This window comes from Leuresthes tenuis, unplaced genomic scaffold, assembly GCF_036924035.1.
Source record: "Leuresthes tenuis unplaced genomic scaffold, fLeuTen1.0.hap1 SCAF_10, whole genome shotgun sequence".
In the NCBI taxonomy this organism is placed as follows: domain Eukaryota; kingdom Metazoa; phylum Chordata; class Actinopteri; order Atheriniformes; family Atherinopsidae; genus Leuresthes; species Leuresthes tenuis.
The window spans coordinates 13,556,392-13,579,242 of record NW_027325364.1 but is presented as its reverse complement, the minus strand read 5'-3'; the positions used below and the strand labels follow the sequence as shown (position 1 = coordinate 13,579,242).

The window sequence follows — 22,851 nt, the reverse complement described above, 5'->3', positions numbered from 1 at the left end:
GACTCACTGTAATCAACTGACAAAATATTTCAGAACCTCTGCGCACTCTGTAAGTATACATAATAACGTATTCCACCCCACTGTTTTCAAATCAAGCTGAATAGATTTGAACTGCAGGGGTGCCCTTGTGATCGCTGACCCGTCACCGTTCCTTGATATCAAAAATATCCAGTTTGTTGAACCAGCCTCTCCTCATATCAGGCCCATCACAAATCAGCCCAGGGCAGATGCAGCACATTATCATGATTGTTTCAAATTACAAAGGAAGGAAGGGAAGACATAATCCATCATCAGATTCAGAGAGCCGCATGCGGATCATTCGAAGAATAAGACAAAACTTACATGAACACTGACAGCAGATTAAAATATACAAGTTCAATACTGTTTCCACATTTCGTAATGGACCACTGTCTGTCTTCCTCACATTCACTGTGCAAACAAAGCCTCAACATAAGGCTGATGTTGTAGCTTGGACACATAATATGACCTTTTTTTCTTTTCTTTTTTTTTATAGACGTCTGTCTGGTTGCATAATAGCAGGATGGGATGACCTGTTATAAGGATATGGTCTAATCCGCTCCCACACAGTTCCATGTCTGCTCTCATCCGATTAAGGTGCACAAAGCACACAGAAAGCCAAAATATTAAATAGATTTGCCAGGTAAAATAGTCTAATTAGGAAGGATTATGGTCTTGACCTTACTATGTAAAGCACCCCGAAAAGAGTATTATTACCATTTGGTATTGGGCTTATAATTCAATTGAATCAGATGCATGATAAGGGGTATAAGGACTCCGGTTGAACTGATGCCTAATATATAAACTCAGGTGAGGTGAAAAATACTGTGATTTCATCACCTGTACATTTCTTTGTTCAGCATAACAAAGCTAAATTTTCAATGAAATGAGTTAAAGCATTTATCTCATTATAGGAATATATAAAAAGTTTTTTTTAAAAACACAATTTAACAGGATAGTTACAGGCTGTACAGGATGTGAGAATTTGGGGTTTGTTTGTTTTTGTTTTGCTTGGTTTGGGTTTTTTCTTTGATTTTTTTGAATGCATCTCTGATTTGCCCATTCAAGTGTCTTTCATCGGGGTAGCTATTTCAACAGGTGCTATAACCGACCAAATGGCCTGCTGTCTTCATTACAGGCAGCAGCTACGAATGCCATGTGGATCATGTTTTCTGAGGCTAGAGTAAAAATAATAACCCCGAAATAACCCGGGTAGAATCAAATAAACATCCGTTTGGCGGCCACATCTTCCACAAATCCTGCCACCTGTTTTCAGCGCTTATTTCGCCTCTTTGATGCCGTCCAATGGGAGTGAACGGCAGATCTGGAGGCGGAGAAAGGAGGCAGAGAAGTTGGAGGAGAGAGTGAGAGACAGATTCGGAGAGACAGGGAGCTGTAGATTGAGTGTTAGTCGGTGCTTTCCCATATGTAGTCACACACTTTACCGCTCATTTTTGGATTGTTAATTGACATCCAGGCTCTTTCCCCCTGTTAATGCTGCACATTTTTTTTGACGTGCAGCCACAGGTTGGCCGATTTAATCCTGTCTCTATGGATTATTTCTCCCCATCTCGTGCCGATTGTCCCTGACCGGATGGAAATGGGTACCATCGATATATTTGCATTTACTGAGGGAGAAACAAATTGATTATTTTAATTGAGACGGAGGCAACATCTGTGGGAAGCGACGCACAATTTTGCGAGGCGAGGACCTGTGGAGGACCTGGAAGGAGACGGAGCGAAAAAGATGATGGGATGGCAACATGAAAAAGAAAAAGTGTGGTGGTCTGTTTTCAACCAAGCAGTGATTCAACACAACTAACCTGGGGGACAGGGACTGAGAGAGAAGAGGTCGGAGGTAGGTAGAGGAACAGACGGGGAGGGTGGGGGGTGGGGGGTTGTTGAAGGTGTCTGGTTATATCACACTGAAAGTAGGTTATTGTTTTGGATCAATCAGTGGCAAGTAACAGCTGCTAACTTATGGTTATTGAAGCTTTTACATACTCACACTTCTCCTGCTTTGAAAATTGACAGATGTGAAATTATTATCCTTGAGTCTCTGAGCCTGATCTCATTTCCATGGTGTAAAGCCAGAGGATTTTCGCCCTCCTCCCGGCTAACAACAGTGTAACACAGATGACATTTTATGGAGGAGATTGCTGGAAGCGCTGTGGGATGTGAGAGAACAAGAAGACACTGGGAAACAGAGAGAGGGAGCACTGAGGGAGGCTGACTGGGCAGCTGACTCAAATATGACTCAAGGAATAACATATACCCTAAACATGACTGCTTCTTTTCACTTTGTTGCCCCTCTTTGTAAAGCACCCTTAGCTTTTGGAGTTCAGAATTTTGCTTAATTTATTTCATCCAAAAATGATCCATCACAGTGTTATCTCACCCCCTTTGTCTCTCTCTGTCCTTCCTGAGAAAAAGTGTGCTCCTTCATTTTCTGTCACTCCTCACAGTTCTTCTCTTTGTGTGTGTTTGACTGTAGACAGGTGAGTGGCCACAGCTCTGACCATGGAGCCTCCCCCCTCTCTGAGCTTGGCTCTGCTTGGAGGGAGCGAGGATGAGGATCAGCGCTTCCTTCTTCCCCTAGGCAGCATAGCAGCCCATCCCTCCACCGCTGGCAACCAGCCAGGATCAAACCACTCCAACCACATGGGAGGTTCAAGCCTTGACCGTCTAAATGGCAGCACCCCATCCCCATCACCGGCCACGCCCAACTTGCCCCTAGCATCACTCCCTAAGTTGCCCCTGTCCTCCTCTGGAGCCCAGCCTCTCCCCCCGCCCATTCCCAATGCCCTGCATCCCACCAGCACCCCGCTTTCCTCCTGCCTGGGTTCACAGCACAGCCTGAGTGGAGACAACTCCCCAGTCTACAACGCCCTTTTTTACTCCTCCCACTCACCCTCCATGGAGCGGGAGAGGGATAGAGAGCGTGACAGAGAGAGAGACAGGGGCAGCAAACACAGACAGGCCAGTCCTCTGGTTCACCGTAGGGACAGTAACCCCTTCACAGAGATCGCCATGAGCTCCTGTAAGTACACAGGTGGGGTCATGAAGCCCTTGAGCCGCCTCAGCGCCTCCCGCAGAAACCTCATTGAGTCAGAAAGCAGCAGCGAGACCAAAGAGGGCGCCGTTGCAGCTGTTGCCGGGTTGACGGCTGCTGGCGGACATGACAGACAGCGGGACGCCCCTCCTACCTGCTCAGTGACCCAGACCTCTACCAATCAACCCCCAATTCAAAGCCCCCCAGAGATTGTGATTTCATCCAAAGAAGACTCACCATACCCCAGAGGAGGATATGACATCACCGACTCCACATCCAACCAGATGTCCATCTACCACCAGAATCATGCACTAGTTGAGAGCAGGCGGGCGCAGTCGAGACGGGGCAGCAGGCAGGGAGGGGTTGGGGCAGTGGGCACTGGGGCCAGGGGCAGCACCTCCAAAGCTTCCAAGCGAAAGAACCAAAACATTGGCTATAAGCTGGGGCATCGTAGGGCACTGTTCGAGAAGAGGAAGAGGCTGAGTGACTATGCCCTCATCTTTGGAATGTTTGGCATCGTCGTCATGGTGATTGAGACAGAGCTTTCATGGGGCGTGTACACTAAGGTGAGTGGATGGGTCATTGGTATATATAGGCCCACTCTCGTGTTTTTACTCATAAAGATCTGTTTGGTTGTGTAATGTGTCTGGAGGAACCAAGCTTCACTCAGCCATGTCTTAACAAATGACCCTGTGGATGACAGCAAAGTCAGAAGGATTGTCTCGGCACAGGCTTAGAAATTTATGGAAGAAAAGATGATTTACAAACTGGGAGTGTTGGAAAATTTGGGAATTTATGAGGCAGTAAAAGTGCAGAGAAAAGACAAACAAGCTGGTGTTGTTGATGTTTTCACATACAGGGCGATGCAAATAAATGATGCTAACAGTACCAAAAAAAAAAAAACTTGTTAAACAGTTAACAGTTTCAATATTTACATAAAATAAGAGATCATTATCCAGGCCTCCTCAAAATTTGGCAAAAATATATCGCCTGAGATGATTTATAAGTAAAGGCACTTTACACACAAATTGAGAGACATCACGTCCGCTGCTCTGTGACGTTTCTATGCTCTGATTAGTTGATTGTGTTCCTTTTGCAAAGAAAAATAAATGTTGTTTTTTTTTAGCACATATGCCCTTGTTGTGAAAGTGTTCATTTGCAACATGGTGGATTGAGTCCGTATCTTGTCTTGTGCTGCTTTGATTTTGACTTGCTTTCCAGATGTTTTCATTTTGTTATCCAGTTTGTATCTGTCATGACCTCATGTCCTTTTGAACAAATAATGCTAAACTGTCGAATTTCCTCTTTGATGTGACACACAAGTCGACAAATGTCACACGAAGCAGTGACAGAGTGGTTGTATCTTTGTGCTCTAATGCTTTGGTCAAACATCATGTGTTAACTTTGCCTCAATTCTGCATTTCTGATTAGTTTTGCCTTCATTTTGTTTGTAGCCAGTGAGGCGCTCTGTTAAATGCTGACAGGAGGACTTGTCAAAGAGGTCACCAGCCAGATTTGAACTGGCTAAATTTGATTTGTTGAGCCCGCGGGTCACACATGCTCAGCATTTTTGGCTCATCTGGACGGACCAGTTATCAGCAGCTTGCTTCAGATTCAGCCTGACCAGAACTATGCGTGCATGTGTTGTTTGAGGGGGGGTTATGTACGGTAATGACCAGTCTTGACAGTTGCTGCTTCCGGGTGATGTAATGCAACGATGCAGAGGACATGGGGGCAGATTATCAGTAGGAGGCTGGGATCTCATTTGTCTGTTTAATGGCTAGTGTAATAAGCTGAACTGGCCCCTGGCTGCTTTTGTGTGTTTATTTTGTGTGTGTGTGTGTGTGTTAGAGAGCCTCTGAGCATCTTGCTCTCACCTCCCTGATGCAAACACTCTCCTGTCCTTGTCTCATTCTTCTTTTCAGTCTGACATATCAGAGAGGGTTGGTTTTCTGTAACTAATGAGGCGGAAACATTACTTCCACTCTTGGAGCTTGTCACAGATGGATCATTGATCATGTGACAGGGTAGGTGGGATCATGTGAGTGCACAGATTTACAGGTAGCCTTTAGAATAGGCCAGCTGGGTGTGTCTCCCAATCTCTCGGTTTGTGTTTTAGTCTGTGGTCTCCAGTTGATGGCACTGGTCTCTCTCTGTTATTGTCATTGCCAGAAGAATCTGCCTAGTCTGTGCTGCCAGTTTCACCTCTGTCTCCCACTCATTACTTTATGAAAATCGCTCTTTCAGAAGCAGTCTTTTTATTAATGAAAATGCATGGCTCTGAATTTCTCTTTCAGTCCCTTCTTGTCTCTTTTCCTCTCTGCTGTCGGCCCATTCTCTCTCTTGAAGGAGATGGCCGACACTTTTATGTTCTTTATTCCCGTTTGTCCCTTCTTTTAATTTCAACTCCGTGTCTGCCTCTTTATCCTGCTTTATTCCCGTCTTTCTTTCATTATTTTCCCCCTCACTTTCTCACTCCCTCTGCTCCTCTGCTCTTGCAGTGGGCGTCAAATGGGGGGAGTGTGATCGGAAGAGAGAAGCGGCTGGGCGAGAATGAAAGTCTGTAGAAGGAGAGAAGAAAGGAAAGGCGATAATGAAAAGCCTGATTTAGTTTCTTAAGTTACAGTCAGTGCAGTCGTCATCTAAAACAGGTAATGTAGTCTATCAAAACAAATGAATGGACATGTGTTAATTCAAGATGGTTGATCAGTGTCTGTCAGTTTTCTCACCATATTGATTAATATATAATCCTTAAGATATCTTGTTTGGAGCAGGATTTCAGAAAGAATGGTATTCAGAACATCTTAGAACCTCACAGTTTACCTCAGGGAATGTGTTTTCTAAAGAGAGATTGCTGAGAGTTAAATGAGCTTCAACATTCGTTTTAAATACAGGGTTTGATTTGGTTTTAATCCAACAAACACTAGAGGCCCATCAGACAGCTCAAACCCTCACTTGGATAATTGATGTGGATAGAAGTCTGCTGGTTGTTGTGGTGAAAAATGGATGGAGATCATGAAGATAAAAGAGAACTCGGAAAGAGAGACAAATGGGAGGACAGCTGAGGGAAAGGTTCAAGCGATCTAAAGTTGGAGGCTTTGAAGGATTTCATATATTGATTACTGATAATCACTCACCCACACAGCAGTATCCGCTCCCACATGCACCCACTGTGCAAACTTATACATTGAAAATGGTTGCTGATTTTTTTCAGCGGGGCTTTATTATGTGCTGCTTATTGACAACCACTCTTAAGAGGTGGAGTGAGCGCTTGTGACAAAATCTAATAGATGAAGAAAGGTATATGCAGTTATTTTATATAGACTATTTTTGTTGTTTCTGTAAACTAACTGTTGCTCTACTGAATAGTGCCAGTGTTTGTATATCTACCAAAGCTCCTACACTTCTTTTGGAAGGTCCGGCTGCTTGATCTTGCTCCCAAAAATAGAGATGAAGAATAAGAATGGAACTAAACAGGGTAGGTTGGACTGTGTGCTGCAAGTGTGTTGTTGTGCGCTTCAGGCTGGTGAGAGGTTAACAGTGGAGGACATGGTGCTCGTGACTGTGGGTTTTGTGAGCATATACACAACATGTTCAAAAACAGATTTCAACCCAGTCGGCACATTCTTAAGCTGCAGCTGTTATTCTTTCCCATTCATCGCTTTCATCGCTTTGTGGTCTCTGTCTTCACTTATCGTCTTGTCCATTTTAGATGAGTTTCAAGTTCTGAGATCTGTGTGACAAGTTTGGGTTGCAGGTAAAAACAGTTCTCATGTATGGGAAGCATCTGATGTAGACTCCTGTTCTGTAGACATCCAGTCACAGACATAAATTATGCAGAGAGAATATTGCATGATTAAATCATTGATGAATATGAAATAATTAAATTTGCCCTGAGGCAGAATAGTGACTTTTCACACAAAATTCCTGACAGATCAAAACAAAACCAAACCTTTTACACTCTTCCAAAACTCACCTCTACCGTAAATGTTCAGAGGGACAGGCATTTGTAAATCTGCACGTTTGTTTACCTCCTCTTCAGTAGTATAAAGTCAGAATCTCCTATTGAGGAAAATGAGGCTCTGTTTGAGGAACACTGCGTCTCTATGTCACTTGGGACCTTAGCATGGGGCCTGTCAGTGTCAGATCAGTGGGTCATTTCACAAAGGCCCGTGTGGCTCCCTGGGGCCGCGCCCCATGCTACATTTCAGGCCTGCAGTGCATCATAGTTATTCTGAGGGAAGGCCCAGCTGTTGTCATATTCACCTGTCACACTATCAGCTCACACACAAATATCAAATGTAATATCAAATGTGATGGACTTTACCCACAGTCAATCAACGCATTCATCTGAGGCTGTTTTATGCCTTTTTAACATGCCTGTAAGATGTTTTTATGTGTTAAAAGACATATCATGAGCAAAATCAACCATCAGTGCTATGGCCTGGGATTTCTGTTCTAAATCTGTGGGGCAGCACCTACAATCTCAGAAATGTGACATTAGACAGCTCATTTGTTCCAGTCCTGACTGTTAGTAGGGTGGAGTTTTTCAGCTACTTTGACCAATGAAATTAAAAGCTAGCACAGACTTAAAAGCTCGCTAACAGAAAGTTAGCGAGGGCTAGCAGGGAATCCCCTGACCAAGCCTCCTTTGGCTCCGAGCTAACTTTTTCTCATAGCTTGTGCTAGTTTCTGATTCCAAGATGAGCAGAGATGTGAGCAAAGCTAAATTAGTATTTTCATATATCCTCATACACCAAATGAGGTAAAAGGTGTTGAGTCATTAACGGCTGTGAAAGATTTTTTTTTCCCTTCAAAATGTATCATTTTGAGGAACTGAGAAGTTTTCAGGGGATCATTAACTGCTGGAGTAGGACTTTAATTGTCATCTAATGCACAGTTGTAGTTAAATTCATGTGTTCCTTAAAAAAAAATATTTGAGGTGTTTTTTTTTTATTAATGCACTTAAAACGAGATTAAAACACCAGTATGATGCAGTATGACATTAACTCAAGTCACTGATCAGCTGTTTCTGCTTCCAAAGAAGCAATACAGACAAATATCCGCTGACTTGAAAGAATGATTACATCGTGCTCCAATGAAAAACATTCCTTTGTCTGTATAACCAAGGCAAGGCCGTAAGTTATTGTTTGCCCTGGGAAAGCAACTCTTTAGAGAACACCACCCATCCCCATCCATTCCACACCACTGAAAATTGTGTAATGACAAATTATCTACTCAATCTACCCGCAGCCACTAACTGCACAATAAAATGTGCTTTGTTGCTAAGCTACCTGTTGCCTTATGTTGATAATTATCTTAATGCCTGCAAAGGCATGATCCATATATAAATATGGGAATGTATACCTACCTACTGTATAATACCCAGACCTACTGCAATGTCACATGGTATTTGTTGTGAGATTGAGAAAAGGAAAAGTCTCCGTAGTAAAAAGAAAAAAAATAACTACATTAAGGAAAAATATGTTTGACTTCATTAAAAAACTAAATAGAATTTTTCCAGCAGGAAAGCAGCTGTTTGAAAAAAAAAATAAAATAAAATATGTAAATTAATTTACTGTGATGTCATTCACTATCAGAATACATTGTGCCATGTTCATTTATGCACACACCTCAGTCTCCTTTGAGACTCTCTTGTGATACGTAGTTGATAAACTCAAAGAGACACTAAGCAACAAGCACAATTTGGGCAACTGTTAGCAACTTATTACTTGTTTTGATTTGTCTTCTCCAGTTATTATATTCATAAGAATGGGGCTTTTTTGTGTGAGATGGCGATTTTAGCCGTTATTTTTAGGAGAAAACTGTTATGTCCAAGCTGTAGAATGATGATGCTTTAAAGCTTCCTCTTATTTTCTGTGAGATTAGTTGGGCAGTGCGAGACGGAGACTGAAAGCAGGAGTTGGGCACAATGTTTTTTTTCTTCTGTGACTTTTATGTATTTTTTTTTCTCCAATCTAGGGTGGCGCCTCATGTCTCTGGAACCAGGGACTTACACTCTGCTAGGCACATTATTGAAATGTATGTAGTTAAGGTTACTCGTTTTGTTTAATTTAACTCATTTAAGGTTTTTTTTTTTCAGTGACCTTAAAACTAAAACTACACTATTATAACCAAGCATAATGAGGCTCATATTGTTCTTAACTGATGATATTATACAGCCTAGCTCATTTGTTCTAAACTAATTAATGAAACTATTCTCTATTTGGTTTGCTGTGTGTATCTTTCTTTGTTTAAAAGTTTAAAAAGTCCGCTTCAAATTAACATAACAGTCATACAAAAATGTGGCTAGTTTTAATCGACAGCAACAGTGCTCTCTCCCATTCTCCCCTTCCTTCCTTTCGTCCTTCATCTCATTTAAAGGGAGAGTTTATGTCCTGCCCCCTGGCGAGTCTTAAATATGTCTTTAAAACCCAAAGGGGTCATTGCCATCTCAGCAGGCTTACATCTCCTTCATTCCCCCTCCACTTATGCCATCTCCCCCTTTCTGCCCTCACTTTTTTATCCCTGACATTTCTCAGACATTTACTGGTAGACCTGCTTGACCACTTACAGAGACTCCGAGCCACTTCTCAGATGGTACGTGATGATGATCGGGAAATTAAACTCAGCAACTGCCACCATATTCTCTAAAGCAGCCATCAGCCGTCTCAGCACTTCTGTGCCGCTTCTTCTCTTCTTCCTCCTCCTCCTCCACCTCCTCCTTTTTCCTCCAATCCACACTCCTTTCATCACAATCTTCTAAGGGACTGTAGATCCCACAGGTCTAGCTTCTAACAGACACAAATATGCCCATTTGTTTCAGTGTAACAAGGCTAGGCTACTTCCATCTGAAAGTGTGAGTGTGTTGGTACACATGGGTGTGTTAGAACTTGCATCATCCCGTGGTAACGAAAACATTTATGATATACACAGCGTGTATATATCATCTCCTCTGTGTATACTCACCTATGCTGTGTGTGTCTTTATGCCATTCTGTATTAAGTCCTGTTAAAGCAGTCCTGGATGGATGCACCTGATAATGTGTTTGTGTTCACATCTCTCTTTGTCTGGATTTAATTGAGTGTGTATGGCTGTAATGGTCTGTACCAATGTAAAGCGGTGCGTGTGTATGTGATGTGTGTTTATCCTGGTAAGGTGAAATCACTTCTCTGCCTACTGCCTGTTTCCCTGGAGACTGATTGCAAAAAGGCATCACTCTGACAGGAGAGAATCCCAAGGCTAAGTCATTAGAACACACACGCGCGCGTGCACACACGTGGACGCACGCATTCTTATTCATTGATATTCATTATAAACAGGTGTGGTGAGCGACTCATCACTGCAAGAGTAATGTGTCCGTAATCAACACGTGTTTACCTTTACATCAGTGTCAATGAAGTGGGGACAGTTGGGGAAAGCCTTCAAGTTACTACCTTTGCTTGTGTACGTGTGGTTGTGTCTGTGCAAGTGGATGTGTGGCTGCTTTCCAACTGAACTAAAGAAGCTGAAGAAGCTCATTATCTCTGCATGCTGTCCACTGAGTTGGTGATCAATACACACTAATCGCACACTTATGTGAGCTGGAAAAAAACCCCAAAGAAAACAATCACACATTGAAATTGTTTCAACTTCACATTTAATTTGCATTATGCAAAGATGATTTATTAAACACTGAAACAGAGGTTTTTTTTTCATTATTTATTGAATTTGATGCAAACAAGCCCATTAAAAAAGTAGGGACAGGGACAGCTCTGTGAAAGACTGTGAGGGCAGATAGTTTATTGCACGTATTTATTATAACTGATGCTCCATGGTCTTTGTGCCCAAATGTCCAAAGATCGGCCAAAGTGCTGTGCAGTCGAATAAAAGTTGAAAGCTAAAACCACAAAGCAATAATAGACAATGAAATATAAAAAAACAATAGATAAATAGCAATGAACGAACCATAAACTACAACGGCAGCAGTGGCTGTAGTATGGTTGACCAGCTGCAAAGCACAAAAAAAACAATCTGAAATGGTGAAGAGCTGTTGTGCAATCAGCTGGATCAACAGATTCAGAGAGAAGTCTGAGTTTTTCTTTTTGCATAATTCTTAAAAGTAAAGAAAACCAGACCAATTAATTTCTATCATTCACAGAAGCAACTGGATTCCCGGCTCAAAAATGTGCATTTGCAGTGACTACTTTGAGTCTAATTTGTTATATTTCTCGGAAAAATGTTTTTTTATTATATTTTAACAATTCATAGATGTGATAGGCTGCTTTAGCATCTCCCATTTCTAATCTGTGAAACTGCTTCAAGGTTTTCTCATTTGATGGAAAAAACATTTGTGGCAACACTTCTTTGTGCTGCAGTTTGAGTTAGATTGAGTTAGATTAGCTCGTCGTGACAAACCTATATAAACCATAACAGGTCAATTTATCTTGTGAAATCTGATTTTATCATTTTTATCATTACAGACTTATGTTGAGCATCTTACATATTTTCAGTATGATTTTATTCACTAAACTGCTTTGGCGGCTACAATTAGACACAAGGTGAAATCATGTTAAGTGCTCACTGGGAAAATAAAAGATTTTAGTCTGGACTTGTTCGTATCCAGTCAGAATGTCGATTTGGGATGTCGCCTCCTTAATTTTGCTGACAAATTCCTCTTTAAGGTATGACCAGATACCCAGACCTTTATAAGCTTTAAAGGCTTTGCTTTTGGAATTTTCCAGGCATAGAAATTCGGTACATATGAACATAAGAATAACGCATTTATAGCCAGGCGTCAATGTCCACGGTTCACAGAATCCTTGGAAGGTCGTCCTATTTGGGACCAACAGTCTTGAAATTAATATTGATATGTTGTGCTCCTAATTCCATGCCATGTTGTCGAGGGGCTCAGAGAGCATTGCATCAAAACAGGCATGATTCTGTATTGAAAATCACTGCATGGGCTCAGGAACGCTTCTGAAAACCACTGTCATTGAACACAGTTTGTGAAATCCACAAATAAAGTTAAAACTATCATGAAGGGACAAGAAAAAAAAAACATTTCAGTATAAAAGAAAGGCACGGAAATTTCTAACCTTGGCACAAGTTTAAAATAGACTGAGGTGAATTAGAGAACCAGTTAGAGTTTTACAGGTTTTACACTTGGGATGGGCAACTTGCACTTGTAGAAGAGTCTGGATGTGACCCACTGAAATCATCTGGCACATTGGGAAATGTAAAATCGGACGAAGAAAGCTGCAAACTGTTGAGTAGCTCAAATCCCATATCAAGCAATAGAGGGAAAACACTTAACTTTCAAAACTGCAGAATCCGTTCTTTAAAGATGTGGTAAGATACGATGATGTAACACAGTGGTAAACATGCCCCGACTCAACTGAAGCTCTAAATAATTCAGAAAACATATCAAATTTATTTGTTCAAGGATTTAGTATTTTTGCTTGTTACTACAGATAACATTATTCAAAAAGTCTGGTTTTTTCATCATTCACTACTCAAAATGCAAACTTCTTTCTTTCTTTTTTTGAGGGAGTACATTAGTTTGCCACCATGGGTAACACATTTTTCAGTATTACACCTTGTCACTGTTAAAATTCAACAGATATGCCTGTGTAGTGCATATCAGAATTATATTTACAACATTTCTGGAACCATTTAAAGTTAATCCTTTGGTGTCCTGTGAAATATGATACTTCACAGAGCAACAGCTGTTTAAACACAATGTGAATACAGCCTATTCAGTGGAAGACAAATATGCTAAATATCACAGTCTGATGCCTAACCAAAATTTATATTTTACAGTTTTTTTCAAAGGGTGCGGTATGCAATTTGAAGACCTTTGGTAGCCATCGTTATATTACAAAGGATAAAATATTATTAGTTAGATTACTTTATCAAGTAAGTTAAAGTGTTTTGTCTTTGTTGGAGCGTATTTTAGCTGTTTGTCAAGTATCAGTTATTCACTTCAAAATGGGATTCATAACAAAGTAGAAGATCAGGCAAAACTGCCAGCTCCTTGTAAATTATTTAACAGCAGTTTGCCGGAAATAACTGATTTAAAGATGTGTTTTGAAGCAAATGTTTTTCTGGACTCTTTTAGAAAATGTACAAAAACTGTTTTTGTCAGGATAAGATGCAAGTGCATGACTCGGATGCTTCCTTGGTGCGTTGCCTGAAATTTGTGATTTGCTGTGTCATCGTAGATAACACCCACTGTTGTAATTGTACCTTGAAATACTTTGCTGCAATCGAATCACAAGAATCTCGGTTTTGTAATGAGCATCCATATATAGAAGGCAGTAATGAGCACAGCAAAGTTGTTACACCAGCCCTGTTAAAGATACCTAACACGTAGTTAGTTTGTTTCATCTGTAATACAGCCAGAGAGGTTAAGACAATTTGATAGATTAGAGGGAGCTGCCTGCCATTGTGTTGATGAGCAGCAGCTCATCTATCTGACAGCCTTAATTCACTACAGACTCTCAAGCACATGTCACTAATAGCATTAACAGTGATTTCCCCTTATTCAGGTTTCCCCTCGTGACAATGTGATTGTGAGTCTGCAATAACAGGACCTCAAAGCTGAAGAAAGCTAATCAAATTCAGCCACTTAACATTTATTTTATGAATTACACCTGTGCTTTTACTTGTACTATGCTGGTTGCCTGGCAACCTTACTCAGGCAGAAATCAGTTCATTTTGTGCATCTGGGCCCTGTGATGGACTGGTGACCTGTCCAGGGTGTAACCTGCCTCTCACCTGATAGCAGCTGGGATAGACTGCAGTTAATAATTAATAATTTGTACATTTCTTTTGCTTTTTTTCATACTTTAGATTCATTGGGAAAGTTATGCACGTTTGATTTTTAATTTGATTACATGCAATTCAATTTGATCAGATTCAATACAGCAAATAATAATGAAATAACTAAAGACGACTAATAAAACACCTAGCAATCGCAGTATTTTTGTTACTTCTTAGTACAGCAGCGGTGCGTTTGATAGCTGTTGCTTAACTGAGTTGTGTCTTTGTTGTGCTGGGAAAAATGTGTTCAATTTCCCCTCCTTATCTTGTGTGCTGTTGTTGCTTGTATTAGCTGTGTTACCATCAAGGGATTCGCTTTGACATTTCACCAGATGAGGGTTGTTGTCATACTCACATAAAGATTTTTGTCCAATATACCTTCCATCCTATTAAATTAATGAAAATTATTTCAAGATGTTAGATTTGATGATGCATTAACTGCATTAGCATTGTTTGTCAGACGTGTTTTGTGTTGATCTCATAAGCAACTATTGTTGTAATAACAATAATATATACCATCTGTGAATATATACACTATAATATAATATATTTATCACTACATATGCTGTTTAAAAATTTAAGGTCTTTTAAGCACTCACTTTTTTATTCTGACGCTGATGTCTTGCCTTGATCTGTGACACATGCGATCTGGAGCAGTCTAGATACAAATTGAATACATGAATGTCTATGATTATTTATCTACATGATTATCAAAGTTTTTTTAAGGTGCCTATCTCAGCTGGTGAGAGGTCAGGTACACTTAGCAAGTCACCAGTTCATCATAGTTCATATGAGTTCATTTGTAAACATTGTAATTTTTGCTAAATTACTATTTACAGAGAGTAAACATTTCTTGGTTTTTAAAAGAGAAGACACTACATAGTAGGCAGAGAACTAATGTTCCATGCTTATTGGCTCTTCCCTCTTAAATTCCCACTGCATTAGTTATTAATCCCCTACAAACTCAGCTGCGTTCCCAAAAATTTAACATTTTAAAGTTTTGCCATGTAAAAACTTCTCCTATAAATGGCTTGGTATGACTCTACACCTTTTCCATTATTCAGTGAAAGAGGATATTTGAATATACCCACATCTCTACTTGCCATAAAATGAAAAGCTAGAGCAAGCTACGAGGAGAGATTAATCAGAGGCTAGCAGAGGCTGTTTTCCTGGCGGAGCTGGCAGTTAATAGCATGGCCAAGGGCTGAGTCTTCACTGCTACCTGCTATCCACATGGACTGGACCATGTAAAGAAGCGGCCTCTAAACCCCCAGCTATTCTCTCCCTGTAGGCTGTGTTAGCTTATCATTTCACTGATTCCTTACAAGACACGCAAAATAGCTGGACAACCCCACCATTAAAATAGTCAAGGTTGATTTTTCCAAGCATGCCACCTCGTCTTTCTGAGATTGCAGGTGGGGCTCTGCAGATTCAAAGCAAAAATTCTCTGTCATTGCATTGATGGCTGACTTTAATGCGTCTTGTAACATAAAAAACATCTTATGGACATGATAATAGGTTAGAAACTATATTTAGCAAAGGGGGACATTAATGATAATAGGAATCATTTCTAACTTACTAAAATAAACATTACTTGGCTGATCAATACAATGATAGAGGTGGCATGATATACAATGGCTACTATTGTCGCATCACAGCAAGACGGTCTTGGGATTAACTAATCAGCCAGCTGGGGCCTTTCTGGCTTTCTGTGTGGAGTTTTCATGTTCTCAGTGTGTCTGCGTGGCTTTTCTCCAAGTGCACCAGTTACCTCCAATAGTCCAGAGACATGCATGTTAGATTCATTGATGATTCTAAATTGGCTGTATGCATGCATGGTTGTGTGTCTGTGTGTTAGCTCTGCTATAAACTGGCCTGTTTAGTTTATCAGTTTTCTTTGCTTTTTACCAACTACTGCTCTGCACCATTTTGATCTGCCCATGTTTGCAGTGAGTTCAAACTAACATAAACCATTTTACATTTTTTTGCTGTGTGTGGCCATATTTATTTAGATAAAGCATTAGAAAACCAAAGCTTTTCATAATTTTTATTTCCAGGAAAAGTGAATCGAATAAATTATCTTGACTTTGTGTTAGATAGTCCCAAAGTAAACATTTGAAGAAGAAATAAAGTCATGGCAACTTTCCACGAAAAATCCACCTGTGAAACCAAAGCTGTCATTTAGTTGATTGTCAAGGTGTTAACTTTGCAGACAGCAGAACAGCTGTTTCCCCTTGCTTCCATCTTTATGCTAACCTTATCACCTGCTCTCTCAACCAGACAGCAAATACATGCATTTAGCATATTATAAGACTTATTCTGGTTACACAAATGTCCCAGTTTCTATCTGCCCAATTTCCATCAGCTGCACATGCACAAGAAACAGAAAGTAAATGCACAAATTGAAAAACACATACATAAATTGCAGATTGGGTCTGGAGGCACATGTGCTATTTGCATGCAAATCCGGAAACAGTCCACATCCCATTTATAGATTCGAACAAGAGTTAAACGGTGGTGCATTAATGTACAGAGGCTTGTCCACTGAATCGGATATGTCCACTGAGGGTAACTAATGGACATTTAGCAATTCATTAGAATGGAGAATTTGCAATATAAGAAGAAGAAAAAGAAAGAATGGTCAGTAAACAGTGGTGGGTTGAGAAATGAGACGGTCGAGAAATATGACATGAATTCCAGGCAAGTCACATTTCATCTGACCAGTGTGACTGTGTTTAACCAGATCCACTGCCGAGAGTCAAGACTGAAACCTATATTTGTCTCATCAGCCCAATAGTAGAGGCTTCCCTGCACCTAGTCTGCTTTTGTCAGTACAAATGAGATTTTAGCAAAGGAGAGGGAGATTGAGACACGGAAAGCTTGCACAAACAAATAAAGACCAGAAAACAGATAGCGCTTTGTAAATAGTGTTTTACAAGTCAAGTTTGACCACTCAAAGTGCTTTTACACTCCAAGCCACACACACTCATATACACACTCACTCTCACAGCACGCCTTAGTCTATTCAGTGTCACAGGCTACACAAGGTTTTTTTTTTTTCTATCACATACATTCACACATCAGTGGATGCATCTGAGGCAACATTGAGTTCAGTGTCTTGCCAAAGGACACTTCAGCAGGACCCCAATAGAACCGCTATTGAACCGGTCTTCCTTTTGAGGTACAGCCGCCCTGACAGCCCCACTGTGCATGCTGATAGAAGAAACAAGGGAAAGGCAAAGCTAAATGGTATTTTCCCAGTGTTGCACAGTGGCCCATAGCTACACTGATATTAGCAACAACTGTGCGTGTGTCTAGCTTGTGCATTTGTGTGTATTGTGTAGATGGCTGAAAGGGTGCACAGTTTGTTTTCAGCCTTCTCAGATTTGGATAATTATAGAGAAAAATGAATACTCAACAGCGAAACGGGAATTAACAAACTAGCCTGTGTGCTTCAGTGTTTGTTTGATGTTGAATTAATAATATTAAGACCAAGACACATCTACAGAGACCCTGAATAAACACAGTAACACACTAACACACTCTATTTTCCACGAGGCTGACTTGTACTATATATTCATGAATTCAAAGTGCTGTGCGGATTCTGCTTAATAATGTTATGCAGGGAAGGCTGAGTAATATGTGTTCAAGCTCAGAATGCACACTCAGATTAAGGGAGTGTTTTGTGATCAATGTTTAACAGTGTCCTACTTAACCACTGACATATCTGATGTGAAATGTAGTAGTCTTAAGGAGTCTCTTGAGGATGGTATCAGGCTGCTGTGCTCATCATGTGACCTTGCTGATCTCGAGGATGAATGTGTTTTGGAGTTTTTGTGTGTGTGTGTGTGTGTGTGTGTGTGTGTAGGTTTGTGTTTATACATTCTGCATTTCAAGACATGGTCCTTGAACTGATGTGGACAAATGAATCAATTTAGCCAGCGTGACTTCTCGGAACTAAATACACTGAATCCAACCACAGTTATTTACTAGACTTAAAAGAACGACTCGAAATAAGTGTTTTCTTTGATATGCGAAAAATGAAAGAAAAGAAATAAAAAAGATTAACAGACAAGCTCTAAGACAGGTAATTTCAGATGAAAGGTTAGCAAAGCCAGTATGAGCGCAACACCTATTCATCGTTCCTATCTGTGTTTATAGACAAAAAGATGTGGACAGATAGTGAGAAACAAATCTTGTTTTATCTGAAGATTATACAGTTATTACTTTTACAGTAAATCTGTTTTTTTTTGGTTGACAAATCCGTTCAAAATACCAAAACTAATGATGAATATTTCTTGCGCTTCTGTGTTACTAAAACCTTAGAGCTCCATCCCATTGCAAAGGTTTACTAGAGCAACAAATGCATATTAATCTGCTGCTGAGAGTAGTCCCCAAAAATTACTTTTGACTGCATTAGGAATAATGTGAGCTACTGTTAAACCTTCTGTTCCAGGAATGTCCTCGAAATAAGAAAACAAATAAATATGTTCGGTTGAGACCTTTTTTGCCTTTTTAATATTTACTTTTTCAACTGAGGTCAGGTCAAACCGCCATAGACATAGTTTTTATCAGGGTTGTTGACTTTTGTCTCTTTATTTGACTTACTGATAGTAAAGATAACTAAACAGCGTCAGCCTTGTGCTTTGATATATTTACATTTGATATATACAGGATCTGTTATCTGATGTTTGACACCTGAGGTAATATCATCAAATACAGTTACTAATGATTTTGCTTCATGCCATAATTACTTTAACAGATTAATTACATGTATCACTTAGCCATTACCTTGTTTTTGTTAGATTGAAAAGCATATCATTGTAATAGTACATTTTTTCACATGATAATAATTAAGAGACAGTCAGACGAACAACAAAATAAAGCCCTGTTTGGATGGGTTAAAGAATCCAAGTGCACATTCTCCACAGTTGTTTAACTCATCATTCCAGGCAGGACTTTAAACTCAGCAAAACTGCACCCCGTCATCTGTAATAGACATACAGGATGATAACCTTGTATGTCTATTAAAACAACGCATGCACACACACACACACACACACACACATACATACATACAAACAAATTATTTGCTCAGGATATACAGAAAAAAAAACTGTGAGTAGCTCATTTGGAATTCTATTTCTAACTATAACTAATATGATTTACAGGTTTTTAATGAAATTATGGGGTGTAGCTCTCTTGATGGCTTTGATATCCCTCTGTTCGTCATATTTGTTAAAGAAGGCCTATATTTTGATGTCACCATTATCAGTCAGATAAACAACAGCATTAAGAACCTCAGTTTGCACTCAAGTCTGTAAGGTACATCCCATTCCTCTGGACCACATTTAAACAGGTGGAGGAGCAAGCTTGACTCGTCATTCACAATATATAATATCACAAAATATATGGAAATTTTTAGCTGGACTCGATTGAAATAAAATAAATCTGTCTCAATCTGTCCTGAGTTGTATTTAACCATAAGCCAAAGAGCTTAATTAGAATTCAATTCAATTAAATTTATTTACATCGTGCCAAGTCACAACAAATGTCATCTCAAGGCGCTTCAATGATACAGTCTAATTCAAGTTGATTAGAGTCCAATTCATTGTAATCATAATCAAAATCAAATAAATTCAAAATTAGTCCAATTTATTCATCCATCTATTTTCTTTACCCACTCAGTCCAGTACACCCTGGACAGGTTGCCAGTCCATCACAGGGCCACACAGACAAGGCAAACAACCACACACATGCTCACACTCACTCTTAGGGACAATTTTAGAGACACCAATTAACCTAACATGCATGTTCTTGGACAGTGGGAGGAAGCCAGAGTACCTGGAGAGAACCCACGCATACATAGGGAGAACATGAAAACTCCACACAGAAAGGCCCCAGCTGGGAGTTGAACCTGGAACCCTCTTGCTGTGAGGTGATGGTGCTAACCACCACACCACTGTGCAGTCCAGTTTGTGCAAACCCAATTAAAAATCAAATTTCCTACCTAAGCAATTCATGCATAAGGCGACTGTGGAGAGAAACTACCCCCTTTTAACAGGAAGAAACCTCTGGCAGAATCAGACTCAGGAAGGACACCCATCCGCCTCGACCAGCTGGGGTTTGAGAAGACAGAAAACACCATAACACCAAGACAGAGAAAGTTAAAGACAACTTTGATGCCAAATGTACATAATGTCACATGAGAAAATAAAAGGGGGAAAAAAAGAGCAAAATGAGGAAAGGTGTGATATAAGAGGTCCCCCAGCAGTCTGGGCCTATAGCAGCTTAAATGGGATATTTCAGGATCACCTGAACCATCTCTAACTATAAGCTTTATCAAAAAGGAAAGTTTTAAGACTAATCTTAAAGTTGGAGAGGGTGTCTGCTTCCTTGACATATACTGGCAGCTGGTTCCACAAGAAAGGGGTCTGATAATTGGAGGTTCTGCTTCCCATTCTACTTTTAGAAACTCTAGAAACTTTAGAAACCACATTTAAACCCGCAGTTTGAGTGCTATGTTGGGAAAATATCTAACATGAAGAAGAAGATGTTGATCTGATCTTAGCAATCGATGGATGTGCAAGGGGTTAAAGTTTTTTTTTTTTCCTTTAAGTCCTCTGGCCATGAATATCTGTTCCAAATTTCAAAGAAATCCATCCAATAGCTGTTTAGATATTTTAATTAGGTTAGCAAAAAATAGTTAACCTACATGGGTGGTCAAAGAAAGGTTTTTGGATTTTGTAGATGTTTGTATTCATCTCAAAATTTATTAATTAAGTATAATAGATTATACTTAATTAATGCCAAATAAAATTAGATTGTTGCAACATATATTATGTATATATTAGGAACTATTTGCGGAGAGTCAATATATAAGCCTACTGCAGTGGGCAGAAATAACATCCTGTACCAGTCCTTATTGCAGCAGAGCTGGTGAAACCTCTGTCTGAAGACCCTCATTTTATCCATTTTTATCCATATTTGTCCATTATGTTCAGAGTCAAAATTCTTCTGTCAACAAGCAGCTGTAGGAGCTACAGAGCAATCTACAGCACAGAAGTAGTCTTTATCAGTTTGTTGAGTCATTGGCTCTGATGCTACTGCCCCAACAGATGGCTGCAATGAAAATAGCACTTTCCACCGAAGACTTCCTTAAACTTTCTCAAGAAGTGGAGTATGCCACATATTTTCATTGTAAACCAATATTAGGCCAGATTTTTTTAGTCTCAACCAAAATGTAGGTCCATCCAGCAGACAGATTGATTGACAGACGGCATGTCTTTAGGAATGGCAATGCCCCAAGCGTGTCTCTCAACTTCCTCATGCATGAGGAAAATGGAGGGATTGAGCAAAGTGTAACAGAGGTGAAGTGGAATAACATGACATCTCCACCAAATCCCCTTCTCACTGGTGTGACAGAATGCTTCAGAGGGCAAGAATCAAAATAAACTGTTTAAATAGTTAATACACCTTTATATTGCCAGTTAGGTGAGCTTCCCTAGTGAGAGTTACACAAGGCATCACATTGATATTGTGTAGAGTTTAATATCTCTTGTACTGATTTAAATTGAAACCATCAAACTATCCAATATAAACTGTAACTGGCTGTTCAGTAAACATCTGTTAACCACTCAGAAGTAAAAAATATCTCATGGTTATAGTATAATTTTCCTCAGATTCCTCAGGTCCTTTTCCTCTCTGGTAATGTCGTGGCACCTGACATCATTAATTGATTCATTCATTCTTTCTTTCTTTCATTCATTCATTTATGCATGCATGCACCACATTTAGTTAAAACAAAGTCAAATGCATTACTATACTCTGAAATGGACACTCACCATAGAAAAGCTTAAAACTAAATCTTACACGTTTTTCCCTTTAATCTCTTCTACTAGCTCAGGTGTGTGCAGTCCTGTGTAGTGATGCTTGAATGTGTTTGTGCATGTGTGCAGACATCATGTGATAACTCGAGTAAGTGTTGAAGTGCTCTGAGTTTTTGAGGTGAGTGGGTTAAAGAATCCATTGAAGTGTTATGAGCTGTATTGATTGGAAGTTCCCCAGTGCATTGATTATAAGCCCTATCAAACCACAAAAGCAGATTTAAAGCTGGACTCCAGATAGATGTTGATGGTTGAAACACTACAAATCCACTTCTGTTCAGCTGTTGTAACTCAGTTTACATGCTCAGGTTGTACACATACAGTATGTTACAGCTGTTAATACAGTATATGAATGACAAAGAATATAGCGAGTGGGACATCTAGTAAGCTAAACCAGACTTAGAACTGAATCTGAATATTCAAGCTATTTACAAATTCTGTAATTTTCCATCACTACCAAGAAACTGACCATCATCACAAAGTCTGTCTCAAATGTGTATTTCTGAAGCATACCTCTGATGCCAAGTGTGCCATTTTGTCTCTGCAGAGCTCCATGTATTCCCTGGCCCTGAAGTGTCTGATCAGCCTGTCCACAGTCATCCTGCTGGGTCTCATCATAGCCTACCACGCACGGGAGGTTCAGGTAAAATACATTTACATGCATGTGCAGGCATATATGATATAAGGGCCTGGATTTGATGAACTTGGCAAATTAGCGTGTAGTTGCTGTTCTGAGGGGGAGCTACCAACACTTAAATAAACTGACATAAACACAAGTGCATCGAGCTCATTTCCGTAATGGCCAAAGCAATCTACCAAGAGCATCACAAATTAGCATAGCTAGCACAAGCAAGGAGATCTTTTGATAATTAGGGGTGGGTAGTTTGCAAACAACGCAAACACAGGTTATTTCCGGCTTAAACACAAGCAAGAACCTGTTAAGGGACCACCACTAAGTTACTTAAATGTGTGAAAAGGTTTCAATCTTCAGCTTAATGATAAGCAAGTTCTCCTTGTTTTTTGTAGTTAATGTCTAACTTGATTTTTTTTGTTTTACACATCTTTACATGTTTTACTTGTACTTTGTCCTTT

General features: G+C 39.9%; 1 protein-coding gene across 1 annotated transcript in view; it reads left to right on the top strand.

The window, feature by feature from the left end:
- Window positions 1–1,402: 1,402 nt before the first annotated feature.
- kcnn3 (potassium intermediate/small conductance calcium-activated channel, subfamily N, member 3) overlaps window positions 1,403–22,851 on the top strand; it is a 58,228-nt gene continuing 36,779 nt past the window's right edge. Inside the window, exons 1-3 of the mRNA XM_072394215.1 lie at window positions 1,403–1,876; window positions 2,513–3,636; window positions 22,307–22,402. Of these exons, the coding sequence (XP_072250316.1) occupies window positions 2,539–3,636; window positions 22,307–22,402 (1,194 nt within the window). The 5' untranslated portion in view covers window positions 1,403–1,876; window positions 2,513–2,538. The remainder of the gene's footprint in view (window positions 1,877–2,512; window positions 3,637–22,306; window positions 22,403–22,851) is intronic.